This window comes from Delphinapterus leucas, chromosome 14, assembly GCF_059928025.1.
Source record: "Delphinapterus leucas isolate spDelLeu-1000000601 "Yukka" chromosome 14, BTC_Dleu_Yukka2, whole genome shotgun sequence".
Lineage (NCBI taxonomy): Eukaryota > Metazoa > Chordata > Mammalia > Artiodactyla > Monodontidae > Delphinapterus > Delphinapterus leucas.
Window position 1 is genome coordinate 1,040,911 of NC_143142.1, and position 25,019 is coordinate 1,065,929.

Here is a 25,019-nt window from a genome sequence, read left to right on the forward strand (position 1 = left end):
TGTCAATATACAAAGAAATAAACTTCTACTGATGCTTGCATGTTATACAATACTTTACTCAAAATGGATCACACGGGCTCTCCTGGTGGCGCAGTGGTTGAGGGTCTGCCTGCCGATGCAGGGGACACGGGTTTGTGCCCCGGTCCGGGAAGATCCCACGTGCCGCGGAGCGGCTGGGCCCGTGAGCCATGGCCGTTGGGCCTGCGCGTCCGGAGCCTGTGCTCTGCGACGGGAGGGGCCACAACAGTGAGAGGCCCGCGTATCGCAAAAAAAAAAAAAAAAATGGATCACAGACCTAAATGTAAAACATAAAACTATACAACTTCTAAAAAAAAAACTAGAGGAAATTTTTGTGACCTTGGGTTGAGTGAAGAGTTCTTATATATCAAAATCACAATCCATAAAAGAAAAAAAATGATAAAAGAGACCACATCAAAATTCAGAACTTCTGCTCTGTAAAAAATGATATAAAAGAAGAAAAAGATACGGCACAGAATGACAGAAAAGTATTTGCCAATTTATATCTGACAAAAAGCTTATATCCAAATTATATAAAGAATTCTCAAATGCAACAATAAAGCTAATGACTCAATGGAAAAAAAATGGTGAAGGAAATGAACAGATACTTCACCGAAGAAGATATACAAATGGAAATGAACACATGAAAAAGAAAAGTTGTTCAACATCATTAGTCTTTAGAGATATACAAGTTAAAACCACTGCATACGTATTAGAATAACTACAGAAGAAAACTGACAAGAACAAGTAGTGGGGAGGATGCAGAACAAAAGGAACTCTCAATCACTGCTGGTGGGGATGTGAAACGGAACAGCCACTGTGGAAAGTTTAGCAGTTGCATATAAAACTGAATGCACTCTTAATAACAACCCAGAAACCTGTCTCCTAGGTATGCCAACAACCGGAAACAACCCAACGTCCTTCAAAGGGTGAATGGCTCAACAAACTGGGGAACATTCATATAGTGGAATACCGCTCAGCAAAAAAAGGAAACAATTGGCAAATTCAACAACGTGGATGAATCTCAAATGCATTATTATGCTAACTGAAAGAAGCCAGACTGAAAAGGCAGCATGCATATACTATACTGTATAATTCCATTTATATTTTATTCTGGAAAAGGCAAAATCACAGACAGAGAAAATCTGACGACAAAGATGTGGCATGAGGAGCGCCTGGGGGGATGACAGAACTCCTCTGTTTCTTGGGTGGTGGTGGGTGCACAACTCTAGGCATTTAACGAAACTCACAGAACTATAGACCAAAAAGAATAAACTTTACTGAGTTAAATAAATTTAAATAAATAAATACCGTTAATGACATATGAAAATGCACTGATTAAAGTAAGAATCTGTATGTGAATGTACGTAACGGAAGAAAAAAGAAAGTTCATCATTACAGCAGATGCCAGCTAATGAATGCAGAAGGAATAATGGAGTTAGAAAATCCACTTTGCAATCTTTAACGTGACTCGTCAATAGATAACAGAATTAGTGGCCCACGTCAAACGACATTCTACAAAATAACTGACCTACACTTCTCAAAAATGTGAAGGCATGAAAGAGTGAGGAGCTTGCCCAGATTAAAGAAGACCAGAGAGGCATGGCAACTAAACACAACGGGTGATCCCAGACTGGGAGAAAAACAACTATACAAAGGATGTCACCGGAACAAGAGACAAAATTTGCACATGAGCTGTGGCTTAGTCATAGTAAAAGTTACTGTAAAATTTCCAGAATTGATTGTCATACCATGGTTAGGTCAGGTAACACTCGTACCTGATACCATATGAAGAAGGACTTAGGGATGCAAGTGTGATATGATGTCTGCAATTTACTCTCAAATAGTTTGGGGGAAATGTGTATGTGTGTACATATAAAAGAGAGAGAGAATAAAAATAATGCAAATGGGGCAAAAAGTTAACAACTGGTGAATTTGGGTAGAGGATATAACGGGAGGTCTTTGTACTGTTATTGCAACTTTTATATATGTTTGAAATTATACTAACATTAAAAATTTTTTAAATTTTAAAAACATTATCACCACAAGATTCAACTGCTTTCAGAACCTAGCACAATCTATTCCAAAATGACTAGAATCTGACCTGTACTTTTAGGTTCTTGGCATTTATTAATGTAACACTGAGTGATTTAATTTTCAAAAAATTAAAAATAATCAGTTTGCATTCAATTAACATCCATTTAGAAGCCTAAGGTCCTGGTATTTTAGAAGTGTGTTTCACTTCAGTGTTTCTTCTAGCTACAGAAAATATCAAGTTATCATCTGTGTAATCTTTTTTTTTCCTTCTGTTTGCACTGTTCTCAAAAAAAGAACACAAGATAGAAGACACAAGAAAGAACCAACATTTAAAACACAGCACACAAGGAATCCTGAGCATACATTCAACAGGACTGTAGGTATTAGATGACATGCATGCTGGAGCTACTACTGCGTTACAGGTCAATACACACAAAAAATAATGCATTAAGGTCTGTGTTCTCATTTACTCATGCAATTTAGTTGTATAATTTTATATGCAGGAAGGCTTTTTTACTTTTTTAAAGTAAGGAATGGGCTCTGGAAAAAAATGCTGAAGAGCAAATAGTAAATTGAAGGTTAAAATATCTGGATGAAGGAAAAGTTTCGGATGAGACTACATTTTAGAACCATCGAAAAGTACCTGAAATGGTTGCTGCTGGGATGAAAAAGCAGCAGAAACATTTGGAGGAAGCTGGGTTGCTATAGCAACAGGAGTACCAGTCTGCCCATCCTTTCCTGTCACAACCTTTACCTGAGAGGAAATATTTTGAGAAAAAAAGGCAACATAATTTTTAAGACTGCTCAAAATTTTGTTAGAATTTTATTGCTGATAGCTCACTGATGTCTGGTGTTTAAAAATGGAATTTTTTTGCATCAAATCCTGTAAAAGGACACTGAACTGATTTGTGACAGATTTATACTACCCTAACTCAACTGCAAATCTTGCAGAAACTCCAATTTAAGTCACAAGTGCAATGTCCTTAGATTCTGCAACTTCAAACTTTAAAAATGGTAATGGTGGACAGTCTTCAAGTAGCAAAGCCCTGACAACCTCATAGGCAGTTTACACCCTGGCCTACTACGTGCAGGTCAGAATGGCAATGACAGATAAGGGGGATTGAGCCTACAGACAACATTGGTGTACAAACATAAAAGAGAACTGAATTTCACTATTTCATGGCAACAGAGGTGAAATTCTCAAAAAAAAAAAATCATATAAACCTTTTAGAAAATAAAAATGGTTCATCCTGGAAAGGGTGTTAAAGAAAACACCAAATGGCAAAGCCACACATAATAAATATCAACGAGGAGATGAGCAAAGAGGCCAGCTTTTGTTCATCAAAGGCTGATTTCTTTGCAGAAGAACTGACAGAGATTTACACTATTTTAGCTGTATCAAAAAACAAAATAAGCTCCACCAACATAGTGTACAGTACACAACACAGAGGCACAAATACAGTGCACCACACTGCACCTCACCGTCACCCTGTCTGATCAGCTTCCTTCTCTAGGAAGTACCAATAAAGGGACCTTAGGAATCACTAAGGTACTGAGAATCCCAATTGGGGAATTTATTAAGCACCCATTCCAGGTACCCAAAAAGTTCACTATCTAAAAAAGATTCTATCTTAACTACCATTCAGTAGCTATGTGCAACAGCGTGAGTTAAATATGTGATCTCAAATCTAAGACTACATCTAAAAATTGAAAAAATTCTCAGTTGCTTTGCCATAATAACCATATTTTAATCATGAAGATACCTTATAAATGTACCTAGTGATTTAAATCATAACTGATATACTGTAACAAGCTAGTGATTCAAGTCCCTTCTTTAAACATGACATTCGTGGTGTTGAGAATCCCAATGGGTGAACCTGCGTAAGTAAAATGTGAAACCTGGGGAACCAGCGGGAAGGTGTCCACACCCCTGGCTTCTGCAGGCCCTTCGGGGCTGGCCAACCTCCACACACCCAGCAGAGCACAGGGGAACGCTGGGTCAGGCCAGGTTGGCTCCCCAAGCCGGGGAAGCGTCCCTGTTCTAAACGCACCGGCGATACTCACAGCACCACTCTGCACCGTCCTCCTAACTAGAGCAGCTCTTTCCTTCCATGAAGGAAAAAGCAAATGCATCTTCCATTTGCTCCTGGATCAAATCCTTACGAACTGCATCTCATGAACACCCCAGGCTCACAGATCACGTGCAATTCACGGCTGCCTGCACGCACAGCCAAGCAGCCCGGCCTGCTGGTGACTGGGCACCGCCCCTCACCTCGTCGTTGATGACCTCAGACTTCTCCTCGTCCTCGTCCTCGTCCTCCTCCTCCAGGTCCAAATCATTCTGCCTAAGGTAAGCTTGTAACGGGGCATAATGCTTCTTCTTGAAAGCTAGGAAATCCATCATGTTTCCCTGAAGGTGTTGCAAGAAGAACAGCTCGACCAAGTACTCCTTGAAGGCCGCCTTCAGGGCCTCCATCTCCCTGAAGTGGTAGTCCAGGCACTGCTTCCGCATCTGAGCCAGCTCCTGGGAGGCCGCGGGGATCTCTTCCAATTTCCTGGGAGCCTTTCTTATCCCCGCGCTCCCCGCAGACGGGACAGGAAGGCTGGAGAGGCCCGGGGGCGCTGCGGTCCTGGAAGGGCTGGTGGGGGGGGGTGGGGACGTCATCCCAAACGCCGAAGTCCCCCCGACCCCAGGGAGCAGAGGCCTGGTCAGCGGAGGCCCCTGCAGCACCTGCTGCTGCTGGATCAGCTGGCCCTGGATGATGCTGCTGATCTGGGGCGGCAAGCTCGTCGTGGTGATGTGGCCAGGGCTGGACAGGGGCTGCAGGCCGGCCCCGCCTGCGGCCGCGGGGCTCTGAGGTCCCAGGTGGTGGACGGTGCCCCCCGACTGTGCGTGGGGCTGCGAAAGTCTCCGTTCTCTGACCGTGATGGGCGCCCCCGTGTGCTGCAGCTGAACCTGGGCGCCCGGGGCCATCTGCGCCAGGCCCGAGCCCTCCTGGAACACGAAGTGGCCGCCACTGGACGGGCTCAGGCTGATCTGTCTCACCAGCACACTGGCGTCCACGAAGCCCCCGGTGGGACTGCTGCTGCACAGGCCCAGGCCGGGGCCAGGGGCTCCCGCCCGCACGCTCTGCAGGCCCGGTCCCGGCCCGGGGCTGGGCTGGGTGGGGCTCTGAGTCTGCACCTGCTGGGACAGCGGCGAAGTGACCTGGATGTACGATGGAGACCCGTGCTCAAACCGCCTCTGCTGCGCACTGAACTGGAATCCCGGAGAAGTGGGGCTGGGCAGCGGCAGGGGGGCCAGCGTGATCTGGGGGTTCCCTCCCACCACCGGCCCCACATTCTGGAGGGCGATGTTCACGCTCTGCCCGGCCACGGGGCTGCGGCTCATCAGGTGCTGAACCTGGTAACCGGGGGACTGGGGCGCGGACGGGCTCGCCGCCGGCGCAAAGGGCGTGGCGGGGGACTGCGCGGGGTTGGGGCGGGCCTGCTGCTCTTCTCCTTCGCTGCCAGCGAAGGCCCTGGACCTCTGCAGCTGGTGCTGGACGTTCTGAGGGCCGCTGCCATGGTGCATGATCGCCCTCCTTTTTTATCCAACTTAATGCTCTCCTGAAAAATCAAAGTTAAAATCAAGTTACTTAGAGGCAAATATAACCATCTGATCACTACTTATTCTGAGTACCATTTAGCAGTACCGGACAGATGCTCTGGAGGGATGTTCCCACCAGCATCTGATACAAACCACTGTCTTACTGTCATCGAGCCCCGACGAGATGGCACTGGAGACCATCTCCTTCAGCACAGAGGAGGGACAGGGCCTTCTGGGTCACTGCTGTGCCTGGGGCCAGGACATGGCCTGGCAGGAGCAGGTGGGTGGTCCCAACCAGCTCCCGAGGAAGCTAACTGGCAATCACTTGCTCAAGGCCAGCGGGATATGAACCTGGTGCTGGCGCTCGCGACAGGCATGTTTCTTCCTGGGAGGCTATTCCTCGGCCGGTGGCCCTGCTCCGTGCCGCCACGTGCTGGGGCAGTCTGCCCATCTCTCCCAGTGGAGGAACGGTGCCCAGGAGGCCGCCAGTGGCTCCCACACATGCCACCGTCGCATGTCATCAGAAGAGAACCGCCCCTCACCAGCCGGCAGTTCTCATGAGCATCTGTGCGACGCCCCTGCGAACACCCCCGGGTTACCTGAGTGTGAACACACAGAGCCCCCATCCCGGGTCAGACTCTGCGCTCCTGGGGGAGAGGCCCAGGCCTGGTGCCAGCCTCGCACCTCAGCCCTCTCTACGAGCTCACCTGGGGGCGGTGGGTGTTTCCAGAAGAAAACCTCAGGAGAGAAGGGAGCGGCCAGGACGGGAGAGTCCCCGTCAGGGGTCCGCCAACTCTCTGGGTGCTGGGACATGGCTTTAAAGGGGTTCATGGCCCCAAGAGTGCTGAGGGCCGCGGACTAGGGAAGGGGGCGGGAGAGGGGACAGGACGCTGGGAAAGGACGGGAGGAAGCAGAGGACTAGCGGGAGGAGGCTCATTCTGAGGTGAGGCAGGGAGGCCGCCCACAAGTCACGCTGGGCTGGAACCTCGCTGTCTGCAAGGGGGCGACCCCGCTGGGAACAGGACGACAGCCGCAGCCTGTCTGCTCCCCACTGGCTGGGTCAGAAATACCCTCCCCCCGATTACAATTCTCAAGTCTTCACTGACACACCTAGCTCCCCATTTCTTGGTGTTCCCTCCAGCCCTCCCCGCAAGACAAGCAGGAGCATCCTTTCGTCTTCAGGGCATCACTGTTATTTCACGGAGAAAACGGACAAGGGATGAAAAGCATTATAAACCAAAAGTTACAAGACTTAAAAAGTGAAAATACACATTTGTATGAATGCTGCCACAGTCCCAGGCCCCTGGCTGAAACACACATATGTATGAAATCAAGGGCTACAGAACTCATGGGTGTACAAGTGAAGGCTGGGAAACATAAAGACCAGTGCCTGCTTAGACTAGCAGGAGAAGGCACTCTCTGCTCTGATGACCGTCTCTGAAGATGGAGTCTAAAGACCATTGGCAAGCTGCAGCCAACACATCCAAACGGGAAATCGGGACCACAGCCTTAATTATCATCCCAGGAGCCCTCTCCCACCCTCGCCCCCAGCAGAGAGCCCAGCAACGTGGGCGGGAACTGTGAGCTGTGGGACACTCAAGGGCGGGGGACTCTGCGGCATGCTTATTGCTTTCAAGACGAGCTTTTGGGACTTCCCTCGTGGTCCAGTGGTTAAGGCTCTGTGCTCCCAATGCAGGGGCCTGGGTTCGATCTCTGGTCAGGGAACTGGATCCCGCATGCATGCCGCAACTAAGACCCGGCGCAGCCCAATCAATCAATCAATCAAGTTTTAAAAAAGAGCTTTTGTTCCTGATCTTTTTAAACAAGCATTATGAGGAAGATTAGTGTAGAACAGACACAAAAATAGAATAAAAAGAATAAACAAACACATTAGGACATATTTCAGATTATTTCCTTAAAATACATTCCCAGAATACCAAAGATGATAAGAGAGAACAAAGGCCAGAAAGAAACTCTCTCACACATAATAATTTACAAAACCAGGGGGAAGGTAAAGAATGGGGGCGCGGGGTCGGGGAATACGTTGTGATGACTGACCTCTTGAAAAAATGTGGAGGGAGACAGCGCAGATCTCTGAGGGCTCAGAGCTCAGAACACGCCTAACAGGGTGGCCGACAACGGTGGGGAAGCAGGCCCCATTACCTTTGACCTACTAATCCAACCTCTGGGAATTGCTAAGGAAATTCACCTACCAATTTTTTAAAATTATGCATAAAAATATTTATTACAGAATACTACAGTAGAAGTAAAAAGAAGTGTAACCAGAAATATCCAATGTTCAAGTTCTAGATGGAGACTATGTTATAAACATGGAAAAGTTTTTCAGATATATTATTAAGTGAAAAAAGTAGCATACTAATTGTACAACTTAACCACGACTCTGTTAAAGATATAAATTAAAAAACTATCTACTGAGACATATGGAGACATAAATACTGACCTTCACCTGGCGAAGGAATAAAACACCTGGAAGAGCCACACAACGTGGCTGCCTCAGCAACGTAAAGGCCGAGCTACAGACACACCCACACCACGAGGACGCCAAGGAGCACAGCCAGACGCAAGGACCACGGACTGCAGGCCACTGACACGACAAGACATTCTGGAACAGGCAAAACCACAGAGACAGATTAGACAGACGCTGCCAGGCTGCAGGTGGGAACTTGGGGGTGTGGAACTGGTTCTACACTTGATTTGGGACGATGGTTACAAGAATGAGTGTGTTCGTTCAAATTCAAAGAACTGTAAACTACACCTCGACTTTTTAAAAAGGTTCCTGACTTCAGTGAGCTTACGGTCAGGTTGGAGAAACAAACCCAATCAACTGTGATGTAAAGAAACCACTTATCTAAAACAGCATCCCCCGGAACATGGTACAGGTACCCCGGTGGAAAGCAAAGCCACCATCTCCTGAATTGGTGGCGGCGATGTCCCTAACTGTAAGGCCCGCCAGCAGCCGCAGAGGGCTGTTTGGCTCGCGGTTTGAGGAGGACACTGCCCAGGACCAGGCCGAGATCAGCGGGCCGCGTCAGCGCACCGCCGCAACCTGCGAGGAGCGGGGACAAGCCCTCAGACCACTGCGCGCAGCGCCCACTGGGGCCACGCGGGGCTGGTGCCGTCTGTGCGGCGGCTGCTCACTCAGGGCAATGCTGACATCACACAGGGGGCACGTCTGGTGCCGGGAAGAGGCCACCCTAAGAAACACCTACCTGGGCCCCATCCTTGGTGTAGGCAGGGGTCCCCAGGTCAGAACTGGAAAGAGTGAGGGGGGAAGGGCTCAGGAAACTGGGTCCCCATAGCAGCTGCTCCCACCCCCTCACCCCCCGCTGAGGCCTGGACATGCTCCCAGCCCCCCAGGGCCTCCCTCCCCAGCTTCTCTTTCGGGGCTCCCAGAGTCCAGGCAGCTAGGGATTGGGAAGCCTCTTCTTCCCCTTCAACGAGCAGGGAGCTCAGGTCATGAGCCCTGCTCCCTTCCCAAACCCGTCTCCCTCTCAGCCCTGTCATCCCCCCAGACGGATCCGGCCCTCAGGCCAGGCTCCCGCTTTGGGTAGTTCTGCTACGTCAACAACAGCTCCCGGGCTGGACGAAGAGTGAGGAGAAGGGAAAGAGGAGGAGGGTGGATCAGGGCTTGAACACACGAGCATGAACTCAGGGCAGAAGGAACAGACAGAACATGATGGGAATGAAGGGAGGACAGAAGCCACAAATAGTGTCTGGGAATATTTTCAAGTGGAAACTCCAGAGAGCAATTTGGCAGTAGGTACAAGAGTCTTACAGCACATTCACGTCTTCTGACCCAATAATCCGACTCCTAGATCAGCCTAAGAAAAAGAATCAGAGCTGTGTTCAATATACAAGGATGTTGACTGAAATGTTATTTGTAGCAGAAAGGTGGCATGCCCAACGATAAACATCAATAAACTTTGATACATCTATGCAAAACAGTATTAATACTGACTATGTGACAGAGTACACTTTGATTTTTCCCTGCTGCCTTTCTATGCTTTCCAAGTTTGTCCTTAACTGGCTTGTGCCACAGCCATCAGTGCTCTTCACCAAACACTCCGATTCTCCCGCCAGTTACAACACGGGTGTGCATTTCCCAGCCCTGGACTGGGTGGTCACGTGACACGCTTTGGCAAAGACAGGGGCATGCTGTTTGCCACACTGACTCGGTCCTGCTTGGCAGTTCACAGGAGCACAGGGATGAGGCCCCGAGGGAGCACAACAACAAGCTAACTGCAGGGAACACGTGGCGGGCACTCCGCCCTGTGCTGGATGCCAGCAGCGCCCGGGGCGCACCTGCCGGCTGCAAGAGCCAGGCACATCTTGGCTGATCCAGCACATAAAGAAAACAACACATGAAAGCAGACTCACAGATACAGAGAGCAAACAGGTGGCTGCCAGAAGGGAGGGGATGAGAGGTGGGTGAAATGGGTGAAGGGTATTAAGTGGTACAAGCCTCCAGTTATAGAAGTCAGTCACGTGATGTAAGGTGCAGCATAAGGAATATGGTCAGTGACACTGTAATAACACTTTGTACGGGGACAGGTGGCTGCTAGACTCATCACGGTGACCGTTTCATAATGTGCGCACATGTCAAATCATTAGTACACCTGGAACTAACACAATATCGTACACCAACTATATTTCAATTTAAAAAAAAAGAAAACACTTTGCAATAGAAGAGACGCCACACCCTCCACTCCAGCCTATCGCACAAACCCCCGCAGTTCTCTGCCTTAAGACACAAGACCCCACTGACATATCTGTCCCTGCCTCCCTGCCACCTCCAGCAATGGTCCACCCGGTGAGCCTCTCAGGGTTTCGTGGGGCCCACAAATCTGTGCCTCACCAAGAGCTGCAGACCACAGAGAAAAAGGCCTCTCACAGACAGATGCTATTTTTAAACCTCTCTGACTGTTGTAGAGATGTTTAAAATAAGAAGTCTTTTTAGAGCATTACTAAAGTTCACAACAGCTTTCTGGAAGGCTAAAGAATTATTTTTTTATCACTTATTTATTTTTTTATTTATATTTTGGCTGCTCTTTGCGGCACGTGGGATCTTAGTTCCCTGACCAGGGATCGAACCTGCACACCCTGCAGTGGAAGCGTGGAGTCTCAACCACTGGACAGCCAGAGAAGTCCTGAAGCTAGAGAATTAAAATCCAAACTTTCTTAGATCGATCCATTTAGAAAAATAAAAGTCAGATCTACCCCCTGAGCCCCGCCCACCCCTGCACCTCACACCATTCACAAAAATTACTCAAGGGGGTAAAATCAAACCATAAAAATATTTTGAAACATATGAGAATATCTTTATAATCCTGCAGTAATGAAGAGTTTCCTAAACATGGCGTGAAACCTAGAAACAATATTTATTCTTAAAAAGCATTAACAACTGACAACCTTACTAAAGAAGAACATTACAATAAAAAAGTGAGATTGATGAAAAATATTTGAAGCCTATGGGCTTCCCTGGTGGCGCAGTGGTTGAGAGTCCGCCTGCCGATGCAGGGGACACGGGTTCGTGCCCCGGTCCGGGAAGATCCCACGTGCCGCGGAGCAGCTGGGCCCGTGAGCCATGGCCGCTGGGCCTGCGCGTCCGGAGCCTGTGCTCTGCGACGGGAGGGGCCACAACAGTGAGAGGCCCGCGTACCGCAAAAAAAAAAAAAAAAAAAAAAAAATATTTGAAGCCTATATGACAAAAGGTTATCCATCCTTAAGAATTCCCACAAATCAAGAAGAGCCAAACAACCCAAGAAAAGAGGCTAAACCAGAAATTCTACAAGAAATTCAGATGACACATAAACATCAAAAACGCTTAACCTCATTAATAACAAAATATGAAATAAAGTGAGACAATTATTTGTTGTTTGACAGGTTAGTGAAGATCAAAAGACTGATAATATTCAGGTTTAGTAAGGCTGCTAGGAAATGGCGAACCCGCCATACACAAATGAGGGAAGTAAAGCACAGCTATAGCTTTCTGGAGGGTAACGCGGCATTACCTATCACAATTTTAATGTACACTGATCAAGGAACTCCACTTCTAGGGATCTATTCACACAAATATACAGTTGTCCAAAGGTGTTCATTATAATATTATTTATAATGTCAAATTTCAAACAATGTAAATGCTCACCTATAGGGAACTTTTAACAAAATTTGGTATAACCACCCTTTAGAGGCAGCCACTAAAAGAATGAGGAAACGCTTGTACGTACTTAAATTATATAGCTTGAGTAAAGCCAAACATACGTGTAGCATATATATTATACGTATACACGTTTTTAAAATCTCGACATGACAACACATATATGGGCGTGTACATATTTCTAGCTCTCTCTGTACACGTTAAAAGAAACGTCTTTGGCCAAGCATAACAGCATGTCGTGTAAGGGAGGCTGTCTGACTGGGCTCACTGATGAACCACCAGCACCCAGAACAGAGCCTGGCATATGAGAGACACCCGGTAGGTGCTTGGTGAGTAAACGAGCGAGCATGGGAAAAGCAGAGGAGGGGAAAGTGCTAGAATACTAGCGTGCTGAAGACCAAGGCCGAGGAGACAGACAGAGCCAGGGCTCAGAGGGCCATTACACCACACTGGGTGGGGAGTCCCCAAGTCGCTCGGAAGGAGATGCTGGCAATCATGGCCGCCCTGGCTCTATGCAGACTGAAGACACGGTTTTAGTCTGTATGATGTCATCTGCTGTTTGGATTCATTTCAATTGATATTTTTATACCAGGAGATTTCACATAAAAAACGCAAGTTGTCAGCTTCATTCATTAGAAACATCCAAGTACTGGCCACACTGGGCCACATCCCAGCCGGCAACAAGAAGCGGGAGCTGAGCAGAAGCCCCAGGCCGCCAGGCTCACTGCGCTCATCGCCACAGTCGACGCGCCTCCCACACCACAGCCAAGGGCCAGGCACCGCTCACCACCCAGGGAGCACTGCTGTCAGAGCGGGGAAGCATTTCTATGCTGCACCATCAAGAGGGCCATTTCTGAACGGGAGGAAGCCCACATCCAATGCGCAGCATCTGTGTCAAAGAGCCCCTCACAGGCCATGAAGACACGCAGAGGCAGAGACCAGAGGAGGCCTGGCATAAAGCCAGCCCCACAACTTCCTAACACAATTACCAGCATCAACCAGAACCCAGGCTTGGCCTTCCTGACTAACATCAAAACCCACCAAAACACTATGACTCTCTCTCTACAAGGTTGCTCACATGTAACGAACCAAACGCCTGATTCATTTCACTCACGCCTAGCCTGTATTTATGAAATGGGATTTTCTATTGCAAAAATCAGTAAAACAAAGTAAAACTCCAAGGTAAGACTTGAAGCTGAATTTTTCAAGCACATTCACTTGTAAATCCATCACTCATAATGAAAGAAATATGAATTAAAACTAAGCTGAAATATCATTTCTCATCTATCAGCCTAACAAAATTCAAAAGCCAGACAACACACTCTGTTGGTGAGACTGTGGGAACCAGGCCCTCTCAACTCTGCTGTGGGATGTTAAGCTGTACAACCCTACAAAGGGACCTGGCACCATTTACCCAAAACTACACATGCTCAGGACTTCCCTCGTGGTCCATTGGTTAAGAATCCGCCTTCCAATGCAGGGGACGCGTGTTTGATTCCTGGTCGGGGAATTAAGATCCCACATGCCGCGGAGCAACTAAGCCCTCACGCCACAACTACTGAGCCCACACGCCACAACTAGAGACGCCCACGCGCCACAACGAAGAGCCTGTACACCACAACAAAGACCCAGCACAGCCAAAAAGAAGAAGAAACTACACATGCTCTTACTCTTCAACCCAGCAGTCCCACTACACATTCACCATGAACATCCACCTCCAAAATGAAAACACACAAGCACAATGTTTATTCACTACAGCATTATTTGTAAACGCAAAATACCGGATATAAACAGCACATCCATAATATTTCAGAGACTGGTTGACTATATTACAGTACATTCACTTAATGGAGTACTATGTAGCTGTACAAAAGAATGAGAAAGATTTCCATGAACTGGTATAAAGCAATTTCCAGAACGTATACTGCTAAATCAAATAAACAAAGTGTAAAAGACTATATATGGGGAAATAACTTTGTATAAGAAAGGGGAAAAGAAAGACAGACAGGCGGACTAATTAATGGAAGGACAGAGACATACCTTTCCTGCACTCATTCATTCATTTATTTTTATTTTTATTTGGCTGCATTGGGTCTTCATTGCTGCACCCAGGCTTTCTCTAGTTGCAGCGAGCGGGGGCTACTCTTCATTGCGGTGCACGGGTTTCTCACTGCAGTGGCTTCTCTTGTTGTAGAGCATGGGCTCTAGGCGTGCGGGCTTCAATATTTGCAGCACGCGGGCTCAGTAGCTGCAGCATGGGGGCCCTAGAGCATGTGGGCTTCAGTAGTTGTGGTACACGGGCTCAGAAGCTGTGGCTTGCAGGCTCTAGAGCGCAGGCTTAGTAGTTGTGGTGCATGGGCTTAGTTGCTCCATGGCATGTGGGACCTTCCTGGACCAGGAATTGAACCCACATCCCCTGCATTGGCAGGCAGATTCTTAACCACTGTGCCACCGAGGAAGCCCTGTTTATTTTTGTAAAAAAAAGAATGCAGGGACACGGGTTCGAGCCCTGCTCCGGGAAGATCCCACATGCCACCAGCAACTAAGCCCGTGCACCACAACTACTGAGCCTGCGCTCTAGAGCCCGCGAGCCACAACTACTTGAAGCCCACGCTCCACAACAAGAGAAGCCACCACAATGAGAAGCCCGCGCACTGCAACGAAGAGTAGCTCCCACTCACTGCAACTAGAGAAAGCCCGCATGCAGCAGCGAAGACCCAACATCGCCAAAAATAAATAAATAAATAAACAGATACATTCCAACAAACAAAAGTCCAGGACCAGACGGCGTCACTGATGAATTCTACCAAACATTCAAAAACGATTTAATGCCTATCCTTCTCAAACTCTTCCAAAAAATGAAAAGGAGTCAACGCTCCCAAATTCATTTTACGAGGCCAGCATTACCGATACGAAAACCAGACGAGGACACCACCAAAAGAGAAATTACAGGTTAACATCCCTGATGAACACAGATGCAAAAATCCTCAACAAAGTATCAGCAAACTGAATTCAACAATACATTAAAAGGATAATACACCGTGATCAACTGGGACTTATTCCAGAGATGCAGGATGGTTCAACATGAGCAAATCAATCAACGTGTTGCACCACATTAACAAAAGGAAGGGTAAAAATCACATGATCATCTCAATAGAGCGGAGAAAGCATTTGACAAAACTCAACATCCATTTAGAATAAAAACTCTTAACAAAGTGGGTACAGAGGGAACATACCTCAACGTAATAAAGACCACATATGACAAGCCCATAGCTACATCATACTCGACAGTGAGAAGCTGAAAGCACTTCCTCTCATATCAGGACAAGACAAGGGTGCCCCCTCTTGCCATTTTTATTCGACACACTTTTGGAAGCCCTAGCCAGAACAATTAGACAGGGAAAAGGAATAAAAGGGTGTCCAAGATCAAAAAGAAGTAAAACTCACCATCTGCAGATGACACGATATGATGCACAGAAAACCCTCAAGACTCCACCAAAACCCGTTACAGTTAATAAATGAATTCAGTAAAGTTGCAGGATACAAAATCAATATGCAAAAATCTGTTACACTTTCATATACTAAGAATTATTAGAGAAGTTAAGAAAAACACCCATTTACAATTGCATCAAAAAGAATAAAATACTTAGGAATTTTCTGGCCAGGGAGGTAAAAGACCTGTACATTAAGAACTGTAAGACACTGATGAAAGAAACTGAAGATGACACAAGTAACTGGAAAGATACCTGTGCTCTCAGATTAGGGTTAACATTGGTAAAATGTCCATACACCTAAAGCAATCTACAGATTCAATGCAATCCCGATCAAACTCCCAAAGGTATTTTTCACAGAAATAGAACAAACAATCTAAAAATTTGTATAGAACCACAAAAGATCATGAAAAGCCAAAGAAATCTTGAGAAAGAAGAACAACGCTAGAGGCATCAAGCTCCCTGATTTCAAACTATATTACAGAGTTCTAGTAGTCAAAACAGTATGGTATTGGCATAAAAACAAACCCACAGACCAATGGAACAGAACGGAAGGTCCAAAAATAAACCCACACATATATGATCAATTAATTTATGACAAAGGAGGTAAGAAAATACAATGGGAAAGAAACAGTCTCTTCAATAAATGGTGCTGGGAAAACTGAACAGCCACATGCAAAAAAATAAAACCGGACCACTATCTTACACCATACACAAAAATTAAATGGATTAATGGATTAAATTAAAATCAAAATGGATTAATGACTTGAATGTATGACCAGAGACCATAAAACTCCTAGAAGAAAACACAGGTGGTTAAGCTTCTTGACATCTCTCTTGGAGACTTTTTTTTTTTTTGGATCTGACTCCAAAGGCAATGGCAACAAAAGCAAAAATAAACAAATGGGAGACATCAAACTTAAAAGCTCTGTGCAACAAAGAAAACCGTCAACAAAATAAAAAGGCAATCTTTTTATAGGAAGAATAGAAGAAGATATATATCTGATAAGGGGTTAACATCCAAAATATATAAAGAACTCATGCAGCTCAATAACAAAAAAAAACAATCCAATTGAAAAATGGACAGAGGATCCGAACATTTTTCCAAGGAAGAAACAGATGGCCAACAGATACATGAAAAGATGCTCAACGTCACTAGTCATCAGGCAAATGCAAATCAAAACCACGAGATACCACTTCACACCGGAAAGGCAAATCGAAACCACGAGGTATCACCTCACACCTGTTATCAAAAAGACCACAAATGACAAATGTTGGCAAAGATGCGGAGAAAAGGGAACCCTCAGGCACTGTTAGTGGGAATGTAAACTGGTGCAGCCACTATGGAAAACAGTATGGAGCTTCCTCAAAAAAAATTAAAAACAGAACTACCATATGACAATTCTATTACCAGCAATTCCACTGTATCTGAAGAAAACAAAAACACTAATTTGAAAAGCTATATGTACCCCTATGTTCATATGCACCATTATTTACGATAGCCAAGATAGAGAAGCAACCTTAGTGCCCATCAATAAATGAATGGATAAAGAAGATGTGAACTATATAGAAAGATAGATATGGAGAGATATACAATGGAATATTACTCAGCCATAAAAAAGAATGGAATCCCGCCATTTGCAACAACATGGATGGAACTTGAGGGTATTATGTTAAGTGAAATAAGTCAGACAAAGAAAGATAAATACTGTATGATTTCACTTGTATGTGAAATCTAAACAAAACTCACAGATACAGAGAACAAGTTGGTGGTTGCAGTGGGGGTTGGGTGGTAGGCGAAGTGGGTTAAAGGGGATCAAAAGGTACAAACTTCCAGCTATAAGATAAATAAGTCCTGGGGAGGTAGAGCTTGGGAACGGTAGTCAGTAATACTGTGCTGCATATTCAAAAATTGCTGAGAGTAAATCTTTATTTTCTTTAATTTTCTTTGTTTATTTTTGGCTGCGTTGGGTCTTTGCTGCTGCGTGTGGGCTTTGCTCTAGTTGCGGCGAGCGGAGGCTGCTCTTCGTTGCAGTGTGCGGGCTTCTCGTCGCGGTGGCCTCTCTTGTTGCGGAGCACAGGCTCTAGGCACGTGGGCTTCAGTAGTTGTGGCTCACGGGCTCTAGAGCGCAGGCTCAGTAGCTGTGGCGCACGGGCTCAGCTGCTCCGCGGCATGTGGGATCTTCCCAGACCAAGGCTCGAGCCCATGTCCCCTGAACTGGCAGGCGGTTTCTTAACCACTGTGCCACCAGGGAAGCCCCGAGAGAGTAAATCTTGAAAATTCTCATCACAAGAAAAAAAAAATTGTAACTCTGTATGACGACAGATGGTAACCAGACTTACTGTGGTGACCATTTTGCAATGTGCACAAATGTCAAATCATGATGGACACCTAAAACTAATATAATGTTGTATGTTAATTATATTCCAATAAAAATAAGCAGATCATACATATCTCTATATATATTTCTTTCTTAAAAAATATATTTCCTAGTTATGTCCACTAAAGAGTCTGGAAGCAATAACACCCCATAAATACCTGCTTACTTTTGCAAAAAAAGGAACTCAGGAAGAATAAGCCAGAAGTGAAGGGGGTGGTGCAAGCAGACTGGCAGGACAGTGAAGGAAGGGGCGCTTCTGAGCACGCCATCTCATATCATTCTGACTTTTAGAATCATGTTCAAGTGTTACATGTTCAAAAAGCAAAATTAAATCAATAGGGATGAAGAGCTCCCTAAAACTGAACGCAAACAGAAGCAAATCTAACTCTGGAAAGGACAAAATAATCACCAATGGTACGGGGAAGGAAGGCACGGATCAACTCCATGATGCTGGATAAGAAGAGGGAGTCAGTATCAACTCATGGTTTTTCCTTAAAATACATTTCCTGTCTCCTGAAATGGCCTAAAAACAATGACATCCTGGCAGAATGGAGGAAAACTAGGGGCAGAGAGCTCTGCAGAACAAGCAGCAATGTACACAGCCTTGCCCGGGGTGGTGATGGAAGACAGAGAGAAAGGTTAGGAGATTTTAGGACAGTGGTTCTCAGCTGTTTCATCTCCATCTTTGAAAAAAATAAACTCATGCCATCGTTTAACACCATTTGTATCTCAAAGTCAAGTCAGCGATGGGACTACAAACAAATCCAAGACTAAGTAAAGCTTCTCCTTTCAACCTGGGGCTCTCCTCAAACAGAGACGCTGCTGCACACACACTCACACTCTAGAAAACCAGCAGAGTTAAGACTGGAGGCCTAGTAACAGGCACAGGCGGGTTAAGAAAGGCCAGGGTGAAGGACGCCACTCAGGGCACCGTGGGGGCCGCGTCGCCACACGGAGCAGGCCTCTGCGGGGCTGAAAGGCAGGCAGCGTCGGCCGGGGGAGTCTGAGGTCCTCGAGCTCCAGGCACCACCACCACATCTCAGTTTTGTGAGAAAGCAATTCGGGGGAGCCCAGGCGGGGATGGAGACTGACCCCATCAGCAGAGCGGTGGCTGCTACACCACGAGGACCTTCACCCCCAGACACCCCAGGTGCAGCCACGTGAACCCTCCCTCTTTCCCTGAAAAAGCACCGCCGCCCTCCAGAACTCCCCTCTGTGGAGAATGCTCTTTGCCCTCCACTCCCTGGTAACCTGTATTCAAGGGCTTTTTATATAAGTTGTCTTTGTGCAGCCCTAAGTAACTTGATAGACACCCCCAAAATGGACCAACTACCTCTGCGAGAGGGAGTAAAAAAGAGGCTTAAACACATTAAAAACAATGCTTTCACTCATCTCGAATTGCTCCCCCAAATTTTTAAAAGATGAATGGATAGATGGATGTGTGATAAAGCAGGTCAGTAAAATGTTAATAATAGAAAACTAGGTGGTGGGTATCTAGGTGTTTACTATAAAATTCTTTCAATCTTTGTGTATCTTTGAAATTTTTCATAGTAAAATGTTAGCATCTATTAAGATGGTAACACCAGATGTCACTTAACAAAAGTCCTATTGGCTAACAAAACACTCATTCTTCTCCCACCTCAGAGCAGGTTATGAAGGTTCCATAGTAGTTCCTAAAATACGTAAGTTCCAAAAGATATAAAATGGACTAAACTGAGTTTGTGCTACTACAAACTCTGTGCTACTACAGAGCACACAGTCTGTACTACAGAGCACAGACTAAACTCTGGGCTACTAGAGGCCTGACCTCTCTGGGGCTGCAGTGCAAACGGAAGCCCAGACTTCATGTCCCCAGCGTCCCTTCTGATTAAAATCATGGTGTTGGTGGTGGGTCCTTAACCCGATGGGCCAGCGCCCCCTGTACTATGCCAGGTGGGATCTATCTCAGCTTGAGAGGAACATTCAAGACAAGCTGAAGAAGTGCTTCCTTCAACGCCAGCTAATAAAGCTACAAACGCCCAATTCATTGTTCTGCTGCTATTTCTCAACCTTTTTTTCCCCATTGTCCCCCTAAGAAGCCTACTTAGGCATTTCTCTCCCGACCGTCCCCCATGAAGTTGTAAACCATAGCTATGCTGTATATCTGTGAAGTACTATGACTCTTTGGGGTGCCACAAACCACTGTCACACCTAATTTTTTCTCACCTTCCTCTCAAGAACCAATTCTGATCCTCTTGTGGGAGATATCACCCTCACAGAGAATGTAGCTTTTAATATATAGAAAGAAACCTATTTTTGCAAATTTTCTGTACATCTTAAGTTATTCCAAAGTGTTTATTTAAAAGTTAAAGAGAGGCTTCCCTGGTGGCACAGTGGTTAAGAATCCGCCTGCCAATGCAGGGGACACGGGTTCGAGCCCTGGTCTGGGAACGAAGATCCCACATGCTGTGTAGCAACTAAGCCCGTGCGCCACAACTACTAAGCCTGCACTCTAGAGCCCGTGAGCCACAATTACCGAAGCCTGCGCACCTAGAGCCCGTGCTCCCCAACAAGAGAAGCCACCGCAATGAGAAGCCCTCGCATCACATCCAAGAGTAGCCCCCACTCGCCGCAACTAGAGAAAGCCCACGTGCAGCAATGAAGACCCAACGCGGCCAAAAATAAGTAAAATAAATTTATATTAAAAAAATTAAATAGACCAAATATCAAATAAAAATCTTAAAGTCACAATCTAGATTAAGAAAATAAGACTCAACTATATGCTGTTTACAAGAATACACTTTGAAAAGAAATGGATACCGGGGAATTCCCCGGTGGTCCAGAGGTTAGGATTCGGTGCTTTCACTGCTGAGGGTCTGGGTTCAATCCCTGGTCGGGAAACTTAACATCCTGCAAGCCACGTGGCATGGCCAAAAAAAAAAAAATTTTTTTAAATTTAAAAATAAATAAAGAAATGGATACCAAATCAGTCAGTCTGGGGAAGTCAAGAATGAGGAGAAAGAGCAAAGAGGAGCCTCGTCATGCTTGGGGTGCTTCTGTACTGTCTGACTGTAATGCAATGTAAACTGTCCATTCATTACTTGTATTAAAAGGCTGGCAAGAATCCAAATGTCCTTCAACGAGTGAATGGATAACCGCGGTCCATCCACACTGTGGACCTACTACTCCACAAAAAGAGACATTCTTGGTACACGCAGCAACCTGGATGAATCTCAAAGGCATTACGCTCAGTGGAAGAAGCCAGACTCAAAAGGCTCCACGCTGTGTGAGTTCCTGTAGCTGACATCCTGAAAAACACAGAAAACACACACTCAGGGGTCAGAGGCTGCCAAGGGCTGGGGAAAGAGTTCACTACAGAGTGGCAGCACAAGGCAACTGCTGGGAGGGAAGGAATTGTTTTGTATCCCAATTGTCATGGAAATTACACATCTGTCAAAATTCTCTGAATTCTACTCCAAAAAGTGAATACTATTAAACGTACATTAAAAAAAAAAAAAAAAGCTAAGTAAAACAGCAAAGTGAGGATATGCAAAGACCTTCCCTTCCACTCAGAACATAAATGATTTTTTAAATTTATTTCTACAATATAATAGTGCGCCTAAACAGGATAAAAATTTCTGTTGGTTAGAACAAAGCAAAAAAAAAACACAGAAGGGGCGGGGCTGAGATAACAGGCCCAAAGGATGCTCTACGCAGAAGAAAAGTCTAAGGGCCAGGGTCTTGACTCCGAAAGGCAGCGGTGCGTAGTCCCTGTACAGGGGGCTGAGGAGCAGAGGCAGCCCCAGAGCAAGACGTGAGGCCGCAGCCACAGTCAGCTGCTCGCCCTGCAGGCGCTCACTGCCGCCACACTGGGAACGCGGGACCCTGGGGGTGCGGGTCGCAGTGCAGAGAGAATGCCAACGAGAGAATTCAAGACATAAGACGGACGGCCCCGGTGAATGGTCCACGTGAAGGACACCACGCTGCCTGTGCAGGACGTCCAACTTCACCCAGGGCCCCCTGAATGCAAGATCCAACAGCTGAACCCTTCCTTCAATGGCCTCCGGAGCTCCCATCTCCAACTGCATGAGTCAAATTCAATTCTCTTCATTTCTACCTACGAAATCCAAACCTCACCTCGTGCATTAAGTCTCTACTAGAAAAGCCAATTTCCCTCCTCTAACTGAGAGCGTGCGAAGTCTATTCCTCAGCAACCCCTACAATTTCTAATTACGCTTGCGTGCCCAGGTCCCTACCAAATCCACCTGCTTTAGAAAAGAATGTGTTCATTAACTTATTTACTCAACAAATGTTTATTAAGCACGTACGCCATCAGACACGATTTGAAGCACTGTGTGTGCGACAGCGAACAAAGCATAGCTCCTGCCCCAATGCACAAAGCGGTAAGTGCCAGACCATCAGTGCAGTGGCACAGCTCAGGGTAAGGGATGGAGCGCGTGGGCAAGTGGGCAAGGTGCTGGGTTATCCAGCAGCCTCTCTGAGGAGGGAACTGCTGAAAAGAGAACTCAGTGAGAGGCAGACCCGTGGCACGTGGGGACCTGATGTTTCAGGCAGAGCCGAGGTGTGCCCAGGCCTGAGCTGGGTGTGGCAGGAGCCAGGTGACAACGAGTGGGGTCCGGACATGAAGTCACAGGGGCAGCAGGGACCTGGGCACAAGGGGCCTCATAAACTGCCTTAAGGACTTTGGCTTTTTTTCTGAGGGAGATGAGAAACGATGTAGGGCTCTGAACAAAGCAGTGCCTCACCCGAATCTGTGCTCAGAGTCAACTGCAGAGCAGCTCAGCTCAGGTGAGCAGGGAGGAGGTCGTTGGAATAACCCAGGTGAGATGACCCGGGGGGCTTAAATGACAGCTGTAGCCAAGAAGGCAGTAAGAAGCAGTCAGTTTTGAGATCAATTTTTAAAGTGCCGACCAGTCAAACTTGGAACGTGGAAGGAACGCAGAGACCACACAAGGAGCTCTGTCCTAAGCAACAGGAAGAATGGCGCTGCCTCTGACTGAGATGCAGCAGTGTATAAGCAGGTTTCACACGTGTAAAAGTGGCTGTTTGGAAGATCCTGCCAGGAGAAACACATTCAGGGTGTGTTGACATGTGACCCAGTCGTGACACGGGATGGGATCACCCAGTGTACAGACCAGAGAGGAGGTGAGAGGACCACCTCGAGGCCTTATAATCTGTGTAAGTTAGGGAGATGAGGAGCAACCATCAAGGTAAAAGACAAATCAACAGAGTTGTGTCCCAGTGCCACCAGGGCACAGCGATTCAAGGAAGCCATGGGAGGCCCAGTCAAAGGCTGCCAACAGGGGGACTTGGCAATATGGTGTCACCTAACCCCAAGAGGAGCTGTTTCAGAGGCGAGGTGGGACCAAAAGCTTAGCTTGAACCAACGTTCAAGAGAAATGAGAAGAGGAAGTAGTGATAGGGAGCTCGCGATTCTTCCTAATTCTGGTATAAAAGGAAGCTAAGCCCTAGAAAGGGTAACGGTAGCTGGAGGGGCTGTACGTTGATGAGAATACTCTGAAGAGAAGATAAACTGAAGGCAACATAAGGATGTTAAAGCCACGGCCTGGGATAGGCAAGAAAGAGGGGATCCAACACAAGAAATTAAGTAGATGATGGTTCACTAATACTACTCCACTAACAGCAACTCCTGTAGAGGATTTCATGGCACCTGATCATGCTAACTACATGTTTTTAAAAGCACATAGAATTACACTGTACAATCCCCATTATTAAAAAAAATTACACGAATAGAACAAGGGGCCACAAAGAAACTGCTAAGTGTGCTTATATTTGGGTGGTAGAATGATTTAGAGTTTTAAGATGTATTTTTACATTTTTTTCCAACCATTCAGAGAGCATATTTATATTTCATTGGTTCCACTAAAAAAAAAAATTACAAAAACCATTTTATTGCACATATCAGGTAAAAAAAAAAAAATTCACCAGAAAATACAAATAAGCGAAGAGAATAAAACTCATCTATAACGCCCGGGATAATCACTACTAGCCCGCCGCTAGGTTATTCTTCTCCGACTGAGGAGGTGGCGTCTGAGCAGAGATGCGGGCGGCAGATCTCTGCGGGAACGTGTTCCGGGCGGAGGGCGCGGGCAACGCGAAGACGCCGGGGGCGACAAGCCTTAGCCAGCTGAGAGCTGCAAGTGGGCGAGGGAGGGGGGCTGGAGGCGGCCGCACGCCGCGGCGCCGCAGGGCTCCCTGGCCGACGCGTCTGACAAGTCACTCTCCCTCGGCACCTTTGCCCACACCTGCGCGGGACACCTCGCGCGAAGAAGCGAAGCCGCGCCATCCCCATGCTGCGGAGAGGGTCGGGCATCGAACCCGGACCACGAGACCAAAAGAAAGCAACAGACCTGACTTGAATCCCGCGCACAAAAAACAATGCGAGGCGCCCCGCGGCCCCACGGCCCACTCACCGGGAGGAACGGGCCGGCCCGCAGCGGGCCCGCGGCGCCCCCGGCCGCCGCCGGCCCACCTCACGGCCGACCGGTCCCGGCGCCGAGCCCGTCCCGTCCCACAGCCAGCGCCGCGCGGGGCCTCCCTCCCCGGCGCCCCGGACCCCCGCGGCTCCAGGGGGAACCGAGGCCGGGGCGCAGGCCATAAGACCCCCGGCCCGTTGTCCCCGCCGCGCCCACACCTACCCCGGGTCTGGGCCGCGCTCCTCCACGTCGGGCTGGGGCTGGGGACCGGGCCCAGACGGCACCGTTCCGCTCGACACATCCGGGGCCCGGCCGGAGGAAGCGGCAGCGCGCCTGCTACGGCGAGCCGGAAGGGACGCGCGCCCCGCGCTCGCAGCTGCGCGTTGGCGCCCGGCGTGACGTCGGCGGAGCGGGAGGAGTGGAGACGGCGGCGAGGGCTAGACCGGCAAGGCGAGGGCGCGGGCCGATGGGCCGGCGGCGGAGCGGGCGCCGGGTTTGTGGAGAGCGGAGGTTGCCCTGGGGGCGCTGCGAGGACGAGGGCGCGGGTGTGCGCGCGCTCCTCCCGCCGCAGCGCCTATTGCGCGCCGGCTGCTGGCCTCCGGAGGAGGTCTCGGAAGCCCGCGGGGCCGCCCATCCCGGGGGGGCGGGGTCGGCTGCCGGCGCTGTGGGCGGGGCGAGGGGAGGGCAGGCGGGCTGGCCGAGCAGGAGGGAGGGTCAGCCGGAGGGCGGGGTGAGGAGGCGGTGCAGAAAGGGGGCGGGAGCCGAGGAAGTCACCACCCAGAGCCAGACAAACCGTGCGGGGAGACGGGGTGTCCACTGGTAACTGTTCCCCAGCTCAGCTTCGGCTGCTTGCTGCTCAAAGCCAATAAACGGGAAGCAAGAGTCAGG

At 47.8% G+C, this 25,019-nt stretch overlaps 1 protein-coding gene across 9 annotated transcripts in view; it reads right to left on the reverse strand.

Moving 5' to 3' along the window:
• Window positions 1-24,786, reverse strand: part of EP400 (E1A binding protein p400) — a 112,808-nt gene extending 88,022 nt beyond the window's left edge. For 4 of the 9 annotated variants that reach the window (XM_089894317.1, XM_089894320.1, XM_022598059.3 and 1 more), the window contains exons 1-4: window positions 24,354-24,786; window positions 8,106-8,267; window positions 4,328-5,664; window positions 2,699-2,809 (exon numbers count right to left, since the gene is read on the reverse strand). In XM_089894317.1, coding sequence (XP_089750443.1) covers window positions 2,699-2,809; window positions 4,328-5,629 — 1,413 coding nt within the window. In that variant the 5' untranslated portion in view covers window positions 5,630-5,664; window positions 8,106-8,267; window positions 24,354-24,786. Of the gene's footprint in view, window positions 1-2,698; window positions 2,810-4,327; window positions 5,665-8,105; window positions 8,268-20,774; window positions 20,982-24,353 lie in introns of all 9 variants that reach the window. The other 5 variants (XM_022598063.3, XM_089894318.1, XM_089894315.1 and 2 more) reach the window with 4 other exon arrangements.
• Between the last annotated feature and the right edge of the window lie 233 nt (window positions 24,787-25,019).